The sequence below is a fragment of the Oncorhynchus kisutch genome, linkage group LG11 (assembly GCF_002021735.2).
Source record: "Oncorhynchus kisutch isolate 150728-3 linkage group LG11, Okis_V2, whole genome shotgun sequence".
In the NCBI taxonomy this organism is placed as follows: Eukaryota; Metazoa; Chordata; class Actinopteri; order Salmoniformes; family Salmonidae; genus Oncorhynchus; species Oncorhynchus kisutch.
In genome coordinates this window covers 17796944-17811203 of record NC_034184.2, presented here as the reverse complement: position 1 = coordinate 17811203, position 14260 = coordinate 17796944, and the positions used below count along the sequence as shown (strand labels likewise).

The window sequence follows — 14260 nt, the reverse complement described above, 5'->3', positions numbered from 1 at the left end:
TAATAGTATGTTGATTACTCATCCAACTGGTCACACACTTAGAATATGTGGACAACTACAAATACCCAGGTTCTGGTTAGACTGTAAACTCTCCTTTCAGACTCACATTAAACATCTCCAATCCAAAATTAAATCTAGAATCGGCTTCCTATTTCGCAACGAAGCATCCTTCACTCATGCTGCCAAACATACCCTCGTAAAACTGACCATCCTACCGATCCTCGACTTTGGCGATGTCATTTACAAAACAGCCTCCAACACTCTACTCAACAAATTGCATGCAGTCTAACACAGTGCCATCCGTTTTGTCCCCAAAGCCCCATATACTACCCACCACTGCGACCTGTACGCTCTCGTTGGCTGGCCCTCGCTTCATACTCGTTGCCAAACTCACTGGCTCCAGATCATCTACAAGTCTCTGCTAGGTAAAGCCCTGCCTTATCTCAGCTCACTGGTCACCATAGCAACACCCACCCGTAGCATGCGCTCCAGCAGGTATATCTCACTGGTCACTCCCAAAGCCAATTCTTCCTTTGGCCGCCTCTCCTTCCAGTTCTCTGCTGCCAATGACTGGAACGAACTGCAAAAATCACTAAAGCTGGAGACTCTTACCTCCCTCACTAGCTTTAAGCACCAGCTGTCAGAGCAGCTCACAGATCTCTCCACCTGTACATAGCTCATCTGTAAATTAGCCCATCCAATCTACCTCATCCCCATACTATATTTATGTATTAATCTTGCTCCTTTGCACCCCAGTATCTCTAGTTGCACATACATCTTCTGCACATTCTATCATTCCAGTGTTTAATTGCTATATTGTAATTAATTTGCCACCATGACCTATTTATTGCCTTACCTCTCTTATCCTACCTCATTTGCACATGCTGTATATATATCTTTCTACTCTATTATTGATTGTATGTTTGTTTATTCCATGTGTAACTCTGTGTTGTTGTATGTGTCGAACTGCTTTGTTTTGGCCAGGTCGCAGTTGCAAATGAGAACTTGTTCTCAACTAGCTTACCTGGTTAAATAAAGGTGAAATAAAGTAAAACACACATTAGCTATTTACAAACACTAAACCGCAAGGAATGATCCAGTTGTAGTGGGAACAATGAGCATTTAGGCTGCCATCTGAAAGACTTAAGGTTATAACAATTGTCAGGGCAGGTAGTCATTTTAGTGTGCTTTCACATGTTCATGATTTAAAATGAGTGAAGGCTGCTGAGGGGAGGAGGGCTCATAATAATGTCCACAACTGAGCGAATGGAATGGCATCAAACACATGGAAACCATTTGTTTGATGCATTTGATACCATTTCACCTATTCCGCCACAGCCATTACCACAAGCCCGTCTTCCCCAATTGAGGTGCCACCAACCTCCTGTGTTTAAAATGTATTTTATACACTCCTGAGTGGCGCAGCTGTCTAAGGCACTGCATCACAGTGCTTGAAGTGTCCCTATAGACCTGGGTTAAATCCCAGGCTGGGTCATAACCTGCTGTGACAGAGAGTCCCATAGGGCGGCACACAATTGGCCCAGGGTCATCTGGGTTAGAACAGGGCTTGGCCAGGGGGGCTTTACTTGGCTCTTTGCACTCTAGCAACTCCTTGTGGTGGGCTGGGCAACTGCAGGCGGACCTCACTTGTCAGTTGAATGGCATTTCCTCTGACATTGGTGCAGTTTGCTTTTGGATTAAGCGGGCAGGTTTTAAGGAGCGCGGTTTGGTGGGTCATATTTTTCTTGACTTGACCTTGCCTCTCCCAAGCACGTTGGGGAGTTGCAGCGATGAGACACGGTCGCAATTGGATGTCACAAAAAAAGTGTATAAAGTAGGCAAATAGCTTACTCTCAAAGTATAAAAAATACAAAATATATGCCATTTAGCAGTCGGTTTTATCCAAAACAACTTACAAGTGCATACATTTCACCTATGGGTGGTTGCAGAAATTGAACCCACTACTCTGACATTACAAGCACTATGCTCTACCAACTGAGCTACAGAGGAACACAGGAGATGTAATCAACAAACATGTGTCCTTCTCTCTTACTGCCTGCTCCTATTAGTGCAAACAAATGAACTATCTTATGTAGTTGACACGTCTTCTCAAACCAGTTATACAATGGCTATGAGGAGGACAGAAAAGTATGTCCTTATTTAAAAGCCTTTCACTGAGGACTAATTGATGAGCCAGAGGTGCGTGATTAAATGGTTATTTCAAGATCAAAGTCTAAACATTGTTCATCAACTCTTGGGGCTAAATGAATTAATTGCATTAAAAAGTAATACACCAACAGATTGCACTTGCCAACTGTTGCATCAGTCATTAATTAGATGCATGTATAGAGAAGAGAACACTCAGCTCCAAACAAATACTAATGTCACAAAGTGCTTGTTGATCCCATTTACACACGATAGTGCAAATTTGTCAGTAAGTGTGGATGTTTCAGGAGGACACTTTAGCCCTGTGCTATTTACAATGAAACACAGGGGTCTCATGCCTTATTGATGAAATATCTCATATTAAAAATTGTCATTTGAATTTGTCCTTATCGCCTTATTGATGTTTCTAGGGGCATGCACAGGAGCAGATGGAAAATGTACTTTCTGTGTGCCGTCCGTCAGTCTGATGTGAGATTTGTTTAGCTAGCTGAGCTGAAGCCCACAGGGGGAGTGTGTTTGTAGAACAGGGTCTTCTTCCCCTGCTGCGGCTTTTAGGCACTTACAGCAAGCATTCATTTAAACCTCCACCCACTTGCATTTTCATGAAAAATAACCACAGCTGTGGTTTGCTCCTCGCTCTCACTGTTGAAATGAAGTACTTAATGCTATTTGTTTGCTTGATTTGTTCAGTTGTGCTGCTCAGCAAGCCTGTCACACTGTCATTTGGGCAAATAGGCATGTGGAGTGTTCTCTCCATAGTAAAGAATAATGCACTATATGAAAATACACTCTTACTATTACTTAACTTATGTTCTGTAAAGGAAGAGCATTTTGCATTTCCTTCTATTGTAAAGTGATTCACATAGAACTAAACTGTCCCCCTGTAGACAACTGAGAGGAAATGGTGAGGCTATGCTCAATGTGTAAATAGATAGATGAGCCATTCACTTTAAGTAGCATGCACATGATGAAAGCATCATCTCTTTTCACAGCGTCTCTTCTCTCTATGTGTTAACTAAAGCACCATGTTCATCTGCAGCCAATAAGACCAAATAATGTCCATATGGCATTATTCTTTTTACCAATATAAACAATAGCATGTCACATAATTACAACAAGCTTCCATATATGGAAAGTAACATAAAGTCAAGCCAAGCACTCGTAATGTCACAAGCCAAATCTTCCCCCTAACGAAAAATAAATACTTTGTGCCATTTTAAACTGATTCCCGCTGGACATAATAAATAACATGTTGAATCAGAAAACATTCTGCTTGTTTTGAGTCCAACAACAGTTCAGGAAAAGGCCCTTTGAGAATGTTCACTTCAAAGGGTGATTGGCAGCTGTCCACGGAACATGGCTGGAATGCACTCTGTGGTTCTCTGTGGTTCAGAGGTCATAAGTGCTTAGGGCAACCGTGGGATAGGGGGATGGATGGTGGGATGGAGGGATAGAGAGATGGGGCAATAAGAGGATGGGTAAAGGGGGTTGATCTGGGGTCTCAGGGTGAAGGTCACATGGTTCGTGGGATGAGGGGATGGGGTGAGTGGAGGGTTTGGTCTCAATTAAGGGGGTGTCTAAACTTCAAGGTCACTTGGTCTGTGGGATGGGGTGTTGGGGGGACAGTGGAATGGGGGGATGGAGGGGACGGATAGAGGCATGGAATAGGAGAAGGAGGGAAGAGGGTACAGGGTTTGTCTCAATTAGGGAGGTCCCATAGTTAAGGTCGAAGTCACATTGTTCATGGGCTGGAGGAATGGCATAATAGAGGGGATGGAGAGATGGGGTGGACGAGGGGGTTTGTCTCAATTAGAGGGGTCTCATCTCAGGATTAAGGATCAAGGTCAGGGTCACATGGTCTCGTTAGCCCTGCAGGGTGTTAGGGGGGTGCGGTTGGTAGTCTCGGTGTGAGCGTTTGTCCCGCTAGACAGCAAGGACGTAGAGACTTTGTCTTGGGCCTGCTGGTTGTGGATAATCCTTCGGTGGTACAACGGACCCCCCCCTGAGCAACAGAACATCCCTCACGGACGCTCTGAATGGCTTACTGACAAAACAGTAGAGGAAGAAGTTGACTGCAGTGTTGAGCATGGCCAGCATGTTAGACAGGTCATAGGCAAGGTGGACCCGCCAGTTCTTGTGGACCGAGGACACGTATAGATGATAGATGACCACTATAGTCCTGGGGGCCCAAAGGATGGCGAACGCGGAGGTAATGGCGAGCAGCATGGCAGTGCTCTTACCCAGGCGCCGCTGCGGGGCCACTCGGGCCCCGCTACCACCACGCTCCTCCTGGCACGGGACCTGTCTCTGCCGCGCCTGCAGCCGGCGAATGATCAGCAAGTTCAGAACCAGGAAGATGCTACACGGCAGGAAGTAGATTATCATCACGTGTGTCCATATGAGGGCAGAGTCCAGGGAGGTGGGCGGGCGGGCGACGCGCCACATGTCAGACCACCAGAAGAAGGGTATGCCTGACAACAGCGCCAGGAAAAAGACGATGGTGATAATCCGCCGCGCTCGTGCCGGGTAGCTGATCTGGCGGTGGAGGAGCGGATGGCACAGTGCCACGTAGCGGTCCACGGTTAGGGGTACGGTGGCCCAGATAGAGGCGTGGTTGGCAGCAAACTCTGCCATGCTAACTGAGCGCAGGAGGAGGGTGGGGACCTAGAATACAATTAAACACAAAAATTTCATTTTTTGTGAGAAGTCAGGACAAAGAGAAAGGAAATTCACAATAACAGCAAAACGATAACGTTGATCTACTGTACTTTAAACAACATGTAGGCAGGTCGATTAGAATTCAAACTTCTCCCAAAACAGATCACTACACCTTTATCGTCCATTCATTACAACAAACAATAAAATGTTGTTCTTTGCTCATTTCTCAACCTAATTGTGCCCACTTTTTTTCAGTGCACTGTCAGGGTTTTGAGCTGGCAATCCTTTAGCTATACGTCCACCTCCTTAACCACTGGACTACTGTACCTACTTCACGGTGGAACACAGCTGTTTCTAGCAGAAAGCCCACGAAGATAATGAAGAGCTGGGAGAGGATGTCAGAGCCTGTCAGAGCCAGCAGGTACACATGCATAGCCTTCTTAGTACGGGCTGCCAGCCGGGATAGAGCCACTGCAGTCAATATGTTTACTGATAGATTGAAGGGGGAGGGAGTGGAGAGAGGCAGGGCGGGAGTGGGGAGGCAGAGAGAGGGAGGAGGGAGAGAGGGGAGGCAGAGAGAGGGTGGGGGATAGAGAGAGGGCAGGGTGGAGAAGGAGAGGGGGAAGGGGGAGAGAGGGGAGGGAGAGTGAGTAAGAGAGCGATAGAGAGAGAACATTTATTTAAACACCATTTGAAGTTCATTATACACTACATGACCAAAAGTATGTGGACACCTGCTTATCAAACATCTCCTTCCAAAATCATGGGCATTAATATAATTAATCCCGAAGGTGTTCGATGGGGTTGAGGTCAGGGCTCTGTGCAGGCCAGTGAAGTTCTTCCACACTGATTTCGACAAACCATTCCTGCGTGGACCACATTGTAATGCTGAAACAGGAAAGGGCCTCCAAACTGTTGCCACAAAGTTGGAAGCACAGAATCGTCTTATTGTATGCTGAAGCATTAAGATTTCCCTTGACTGAAACTAAGAGGCCTACACAGAAACATGAAAAACAGCCCCTGTCCAATGGCGGCAAGCTTTACACCACTCCAGCCAACTCGCATTGCACATGGTGATCTTAGTGTTGTGTGCGGCTGCTTGACCATGGAAACCCATTTCATGGAGCTTCCTACAAACAGTTATTGTGCTGACGTTGCTTTCAGAGGCAGTTTGGAACTCGGTAGTGACTGTTGCAACCAAGGACAAACGATTTTTACGCACAATGCGCTTCAACACTCGACGGTCCAGTTCTGTGAGCTTATGTGGTCTGTCACTTCGCGGCTGAGCCAATGCTGCTCCTAGACATTTCCACTTAAAAATAACAGCACTTGCAGTTGACCGGGGCAGCTCTAGCAGGTCAGAAATTTGACAAACAGATTTGTTGGAAAGGTGGCATCCTATGACGGTGCCACGTTGAAAGTCACTGAGCTCTTCAGTAAGGCCATTTTACTGCCAATGTTTGTCTATGGAGATTGCATGGCCGTGTGCTCGATATTATACACCTGTCAGCAATGGGTGTGGCTGAAATAGTTGAATCTACTAATTTCAAGGGGTGTCCACATACATTTATACATATAGTCTACTTGGCTCATGAGGTATTACCGGAAGATATTCTATGGAGGAGGGAGATATTTGTTCTCAGGAAGCAGATAGTATTTCCAAGAGTCCCTTTTTTTATAGCCTGGCTGCAGTGTCTGTGTATATGTGTCTGTGTCTGTGTATGTGTATGTGTGTGTTTTTCCAGTAGTGTGACATACAGTAGCTGCATAGATTTCAGCTGTATTCATATGTAATCAGCTATCATTGTCTGGGTTTCTTTTCGGCAACTTGTCAATAGCACGATATTCCCACTAAAAACAATTGGTGCACATCTGTCTTCAGCCCTCCGCTCCCACCCACAGGCCACTCAATCCCCACTGGGAGTAATTAGTGCCAAAAGGTCAGCTGGAGGATTCAGAGTGAGGGAATGCAGGCGGCTGATCTCAGATGAGCCCTCTAGTCTCCTGCTTCCCCTCCCTCCCTACAACCATCCCTGCCTATGTTGGATCAATAGCACATCACTGGGATCGGCACGTCTGCAAATGTTGTAGCCCCACAACAACACTGACAACACAGTTTACTTGAACTGAACACAATCCATTAATGTGACTGTTGTTTTGTCTTGTTGGTCAGGAATGTTGGAGTGTTCATTTTGGAGACTGCATGTGTGTGTGTACTGTATGTATGCATGTACCTGGTACTCCCACACAGAGGAGGGAGCTATAATAGATGACAGGGAAGAAGCCCAGGACACATGTAGACCTCTGCAGATCCCCGTCTCCTGGTTTCAGACCCTGCTCTGAAGAGCTGGGCACTGTTATGTTGGGCCAATCAAACATGACCTTGGTCGTTCTCCTGGAAGAGAGAGGGAAAGATTTGAAGGGAGGGTGGGAAATGGGAAGAGAGGGAGGAAGGGAGATGGAGAGACAAAGAGATGGAGGGAGGGAGGGAGATATAACTATAACTATAAAATAACCATAAAACTATAACTATAAAATAACTATAAAATTACACTGAAAAAATATATAAATGCAACATGCAACAATTTCTACAATTTTACTGAGTTACATATAAGGAAATCTATCAACTGAAATGAATTCATTAGGCAATAATCTATGGATTTGACATGACTGGGAATACAGATATGCATCTGCAAAGTTGCTGGATATTGGCGGGAACTGCAAAACTCTGTCGTACACGTTGATCTAGAGCTTTCCAAACATGCTCAATGGGTGGTGACATGTATGGTGAGTATGCAGGCCATGGAAGAACTGGGACATTTTCAGCTTCCAGGAATTGTGTACAGATCCTAGTGACATGGGGCTGTGCATTATAATGCTGAAATATGAGGTGATGCCGCGGATGAATGGCCTCAAGACAATAGGCCTCAGGATCTCGTCATGGTATCTCTATGCATTCCAATTGCCATCAATAAAATTGATTTGTGGTTGTTGTATGTAGTTTATGACTGCCATACTATAATCTCACCATGGGGCACTCTGTTCACAACGTTGACATCAGCAAACCGCTCGCCCACATGACACCATACACACTGCCTGCCATCTGCCCGGTACAGTTGAAAACGGGATTCATCCGTGAAGATCACACTCAGTATACAGTACCAGTCAAAGGTTTGGACACACCTACTCATTCAAGGGTTTTTCTTCATTGTAGAATAATAGTGTTGATGTCTTCACTATCATTCTCCAATGTAGAAAATAGTAAAAAAAATAAGAAAAACCCTTGAATAAGTAGGTGTTTCCAAACTTTTTACTGGTACTGCATATACATATATATAAACTCATCAGACGTCATGATACGTCATCAGAAGTGCTCACTGAATTTGAGGGCTGAGAGAAGAGAGGGTGTGTCGGTTAAGTGTTTGGAATGCAGCCATTGACTGACCAGGTGAATCAAATCAAATCAAATACAATTTGATAAGTCACGTGAAATTTCAGCTGTATTTATATGTAATCAGCTATCATTGTCTGGGTTTCTTTAGGTTTTGGGTTTTCTATAGTTTTATGGTTATTTTATAGTTATAGTTATATCTCCCTCCCTCCCTCCATCTCTTTGTCTCTCCATCTCGTTTCCTCCCTCTCTTCCCATTTCCCACCCTCCCTTCAAATATTTCCCTCTCTCTTCCAGGAGAACGACCAAGGTCATGTCAAGGCACTGTGAAATGCTTACTTACGAGCCCCTAACCAACAATGCAGTTTAAAAACATATATATATATAAATACAGTGCGGCAAAAAAGTATTTAGTCAGCCACCAATTGTGCAAGTTCTCCCACTTAAAAAGATGAGAGAGGCCTGTAATTTTCATCATAGGTACACTTCAACTATGGCATCCAAAATCCTGAAAATCACATTGTAGGATTTTTTACGAATTTATTTGCAAATTATGGTGGAAAATAAGTATTTGGTCACCTACAAACAAGCAAGATTTCTGGCTCTCACAGACCTGTAACTTCTTCTTTAAGAGGCTCCTCTGTCCTCCACTTGTTACCTGTATTAATGGCACCTCTTTGAACTTCTTATCAGTATAAAAGACACCTGTCCACAACCTCAAACAGTCACACTCCAAACTCCACTATGGCCAAGACCAAAGAGCTGTCAAAAGACACCAGAAACAAAATTGTAGACCTGCACCAGGCAATTATTAGGAAATGGAAGACATACAAGCCCACTGATAATCTACTTTGATCTGGGGCTCCACGCAAGATCTCACCCCGTGGGGTCAAAATGATCATAAGAATGGTGAGCAAAAATCCCAGAACCACACGGGGGGACCTAGTGAATGACCTGCAGAGAGCTGGGACCAAAGTAACAAAGCCTACCATCAGTAACACACGACGCCGCCAGGGACTGAAATCCTGCAGTGCCAGACGTGTCCCCCTGCTTAAGCCAGTACATGTCCAGGCCCGTCTGAAGTTTGCTAGAGAGCATTTGGATGATCCAGAAGAAGATTGGGAGAATGTCATATGGTCAGATGAAACCAAAATATAACTTCTTGGTAAAAACTCAACTCGTCGTGTTTGGAGGACAAAGAATGCTGAGTTGCATCCAAAGAACACCATACCTACTGTGAAGCATGGGGGTGGAAACATCATTCTTTGGGGCTGTTTTTCTGCAAAGGGACCAGGATGACTGATCCATGTAAAGGAAAGAATGAATTGGGCCATGCATCGTGAGATTTTGAATGAAAACCTCCTTCCATCAGCAAGGGCATTGAAGATGAAACGTGGCTTGGTCTTTCAGCATGACAATGATCCCAAACACACCGCCCGGGCAACGAAGGAGTGGCTTCGTAAGAAGCATTTCAAGGTCCTGGAGTGGCCTAGCCAGTCTCCAGATCTCAACCCCATAGAAAATCTTTGGAGGGAGTTGAAAGTCCGTGATGCCCAGCAACAGCCCCAAAACATCACTGCTCTAGAGGAGATGTGCATGGAGGAATGGGCCAAAATACCAGCAACAGTGTGTGAAAACCTTGTGAAGACTTACAGAAAACTTTTGACCTCTGTCATTGCCAACAAAGGGTATATAACAAAGTATTGAGATAAACTTTTGTTATTGACCAAATACTTATCTTCCACCATAATTTGCAAATAAATTCATTAAAAATCCTACAATGTGATTTTCTGGATTTTTTTTCTCATTTTGTCTGTCTTCGTTGAAGTTTACCTGTGATGTAAATTACATGCCTCTCTCATCTTTTTAAGTGGGAGAACTTGCACAATTGGTGGCTGACTAAATACTTTTTTTGCCCCACTGTATTTATGTATATAAGAAAAGCACATTTTTGGTCCATTAAAATAACAAAACATGTATCAGAAATACAGTGTAGACGTTGTTAATGTTGTAAATGACTATTGTAGCTGGAAACGGCTGATTTTGTATGGAATATCTACATAGGCGTACAGAGGCCCATTATCAGCAACCATCACTCTTGTGTTCGAATGGCATGTTGTGTTAGCTAATCCAAGTTTATAATTATAAAAGGCTAAATGATCCTTAGAAAACCCTTTTGCAATTATGTTAGCACAGCTGAAAACTGAAAACGGGCCTTCTTTAGACTAGTTGAGTATCTGGAGCATCAGCATTTGTGGGTTTGATTACAGGCTCAAAGTGTCCAGAAACAAAGGCCTTTCTTCTGAATCTCGTCAGTCTATTCTTGTTCTGAGAAATTAAGGCTATTCCATGTGAGAAATTGGAAAGAAACTGAAGATCTCGTACAACGCTATGCACTACTCCCTTCACTGAATAGCGCAAACTGGCTCTAACCAGAATAGAAAGAGTGGGAGGCCCCGGTGCATAACTGAGCAAGAGCACAAGTACATTAGAGTGTCTAGTTTGAGAAACAGACATCTCACAAGTCTTCAACTGGCAGCTTCATTAAATTGTACCCTCAAAACAGCTGTCTCAATGTCAACAGTGAAGAGGTGACTCCGGGATGCTGGCCTTCTAGGCAAAGTTCCTCGGTCCAGTGTCTGTGTTTTTTGCCCATCTTAATCTTTTATTTTTATTGGCCAGTCTGAGATATGGCTTTTTTCTTTGCAACTCTGCCTAGAAGGAATCAGGAGGATAAAATGATGGTCAGATTTGCCTAATGGAGGGCGAGGGACAGCTTCGTATGTGTTTCTGTGTGTGGAGTAAAGGTGGTCCAGAGTTTCTTCCCCCCCATTTAATGTGCTGATAGAAATTTGCTAAGACGGATTTAAGTTTCCCTGCATTAAAGTCCCTGGCTACTAGGAGTGCCGCCTCTGGGTGAGTGTTTTCCTGTTTGCTTATGGTGGAATACAGCTCATTCAGTGTGGTCTTAGTGCCAGCATCAGTCTGTGGTGGTATGTAGACAGCTACGAAAAATACAGATGAAAACTCTCTAGGTAGATCGTGTGGTCTACAGCTTATCATGAGATACTCTTCCTAAAATGAGCAAAACCTCAAGACTTCCTTAGATATCGTGCACCAGCTGTTATTTACAAAAAAAACTGTCTGCCGCCCCTTGTCTTACCAGACACCGCTGTTCTGTCCTGCCGGTACAGCAAACAACCAGCCAGCTGTATGCCTGTAAGCCTGATGGTGCTGTCTTTGGAACGAATCTTTCTGTTTTAACAGTATTCCACTTCTTATCCATTTCCAGCCCTTGTAATCTACCAGTGAAATATGTTGTAATGAATTCTTTATTATAATGTCTGTTTACTCCGCTGTGCTCCACTCCGTCAATATCTTTATCTTTATTTAGTAACCCTTTCCTAAGCTTCTAAAGATAACTATTAAAAAAGGTTCTACTGTATATAGCACCAAAAAGAGTTCCGCTATAGTTACAACCCTTTTTGGTGCTGTATACAACCACTTTCAATGGTTCCTTATAGAACCTTTATGGATAATGATTATTTAAAGAACATTTGTCAATCTCAAAGGTTCTACAAGGAACCATATGAAGAACCATGTAGGGTCATTTTTTCCCCGGTTAGACATATTATATTGTCAAAATTCTATAGGTGTTATTATTGACAAGTTGAATCAAGTGAGCTACCTCTGGAACAGCTGAGGGTTCCTGAGGAGAAATGTAAAACTGATGTAGACAAAAGTTCTCAAATGACACAAGGCCATACCATCACTGGTCATCATCATATTTACAGTGGGGCAAAAAAACGTATTTAGTCAACCACCAATTGTGCAAGTTCTCCCACTTAAAAAGATGAGAGAGGCCTGTAATTTTCAACATAGGTACACTTCAACTATGGCATACAAAATGGCAAAAAACAAATCCTGAAAATCACATTGTAGGATTTTTAATGAATTTATTTGCAAATTATGGTGGAAAATAAGTATTTGGTCACCTACAAACAAGCAAGATTTATGGTTCTCACAGACCTGTAACTTCTTCTTTAAGAGGCTCCTCTGTCCTCCACTCATTACCTGTATTAATGGCACCTGTTTGGACTTGTTATCAGTTTAAAAGACACCTGTCCACAACCTCAAACAGTCACACTCCAAACTCCACTATGGCCAAGACCAAAGAGCTGTCAAAGGACACCAGAAACAAAATTGTAGACCTGCACCAGGCTGGGAAGACTGAATCTACAATAGGTAAGCAGCTTGGTTTGAAGAAATCAACTGTGGGAGCAATTATTAGGAAATGGATGACATACAAGACCACTGATAATCTCCCTCGATCTGGGGCTCCACGCAAGATCTCACCCCGTGGGGGCAAAATGATCACAAGACCGGTAAGCAAAAATCCCAGAACCACACGGGGGGACCTAGTGAATGACCTGCAGAGAGCTGGGACCAAAGTAACAAAGCCTACCATCAGCAAGGGCATTGAAGATGAAACGTGGCTAGGTCTTTCAGCATGACAATGATCCCAAACACACCGCCCGGGCAACGAAGGAGTGGCTTCGTAAGAAGCATTTCAAGGTCCTGGAGTGGCCTAGCCAGTCTCCAGATCTCAACCCCATGGAAAATCTTTGGAGGGAGTTGAAAGTCCGTGTTGCCCAGCAACAGCCCCAAAACATCACTGCTCTAGAGGAGATCTGCATGGAGGAATGGGCCGAAATACCAGCAACAGTGTGTGAAAACCTTGTGAAAACTTACAGAAAACGTTTGACCTCTGTCATTGCAAACAAAGGGTATATAACAAAGTATTGAGAAACTTTTGTTATTGACCAAATACTTATTTTCCACCATAATTTGCAAATAAATTCATAAAAAATCCTACAATGTGATTTTCTGGATTTTTTTCCCTCATTTTGTCTGTCATAGTTTAAGTGTACCTATGATGAAAATTACAGGCCTCTCTCATCTTTTTAAGTGGGAGAACCTGCACAATTGGTGGCTGACTAATTACTTTTTTGCCCCACTGTAACATGTCATGGCATAACACAACAGATTAGATAAACTGGAACAACCCTCACTCATGGTTGCACAAAATGAGCTGTGCGAAAAAAAAACAACTACATATTCAAATAGAGGAAAGAAAGTTTTTTTGAACTGCAAAAAACCATTGAAGGGTTCAGTGTTCTTTGAATCATTATGGTTCCACATAGAAAAATCACCCTTCCAAAGCAACCCTTAAAGGAACCCTCTTTTCTTACTGTGTTTACAATGCTATGGGCTCTGGTCAAAAGTAGAGCATAGGTTGCTGTTTTGGATGCTCATCTTAGGACAAGCTCTGAGAAAAATTATAGTGATGAGAGAAACACATTTCTCTACTTCGTCTCTAGTATGATAGAGTGACAATGACTACACCAGCTAGCAGTCGCGAGTCAACAAACCTGCTATCCTCTCTGTAATACAACATTGTCTATAAGAGGTAGAATTATCCACAGAAAAGTATTCCACTATATACAAATCCAAGTCCAGCCATTGATATTGGTTTTGATTCAAATCCTCAATGTCAATAGAAAGTGCAGACACAAAAAGATGCCTGCATATGGATTTTTATTATTCACACTATATTCACACTATTTTTCATACTACTACTCCCTTATTACAAGAGGCAGCTGTGAATGTTTAGATTCCTGGAAGGACATTAGTTTTTTTAGCAAGATGTTCTTTATTACAGTAGTCAGCATATATAGTCAACGATAAGACCGTATGCCTGAGACATTCTGTACCAAGTTATTGACTACTTACTATAAGGTTAGTAGTCAATGTACAGCCTGAGACATTGAACATTGGGACAGTCCTTCTTGTGCTAGGTCAAAGTCATGGTCCTCCAACTGTAAGGTTTCCCCCAGTGGATTCAGGATCCTTGACAGAAATTATGTGTCCCAGAGAGGCTACACATGCTGAGGGTGGGATTGGACTGTGGATTAATGGCTCGCTGCTCTGTCTCCACTGAGAATGACTGTCCCCACCTTAATTGGTGTTAGAGCAACGACACCA

At 43.4% G+C, this 14260-nt stretch overlaps 1 protein-coding gene across 1 annotated transcript in view; it reads right to left on the bottom strand.

Annotated features, from left to right (window-relative positions):
- Positions 1-1758: 1758 nt before the first annotated feature.
- The window catches only part of gpr142 (G protein-coupled receptor 142), a 54249-nt gene continuing 41747 nt past the window's right edge, over positions 1759-14260 (bottom strand). Inside the window, 4 exon segments of the mRNA XM_031836491.1 lie at positions 1759-4166; positions 4168-4830; positions 5156-5313; positions 7059-7219. Of these exon segments, the coding sequence (XP_031692351.1) occupies positions 4017-4166; positions 4168-4830; positions 5156-5313; positions 7059-7219 (1132 nt within the window). The 3' untranslated portion in view covers positions 1759-4016.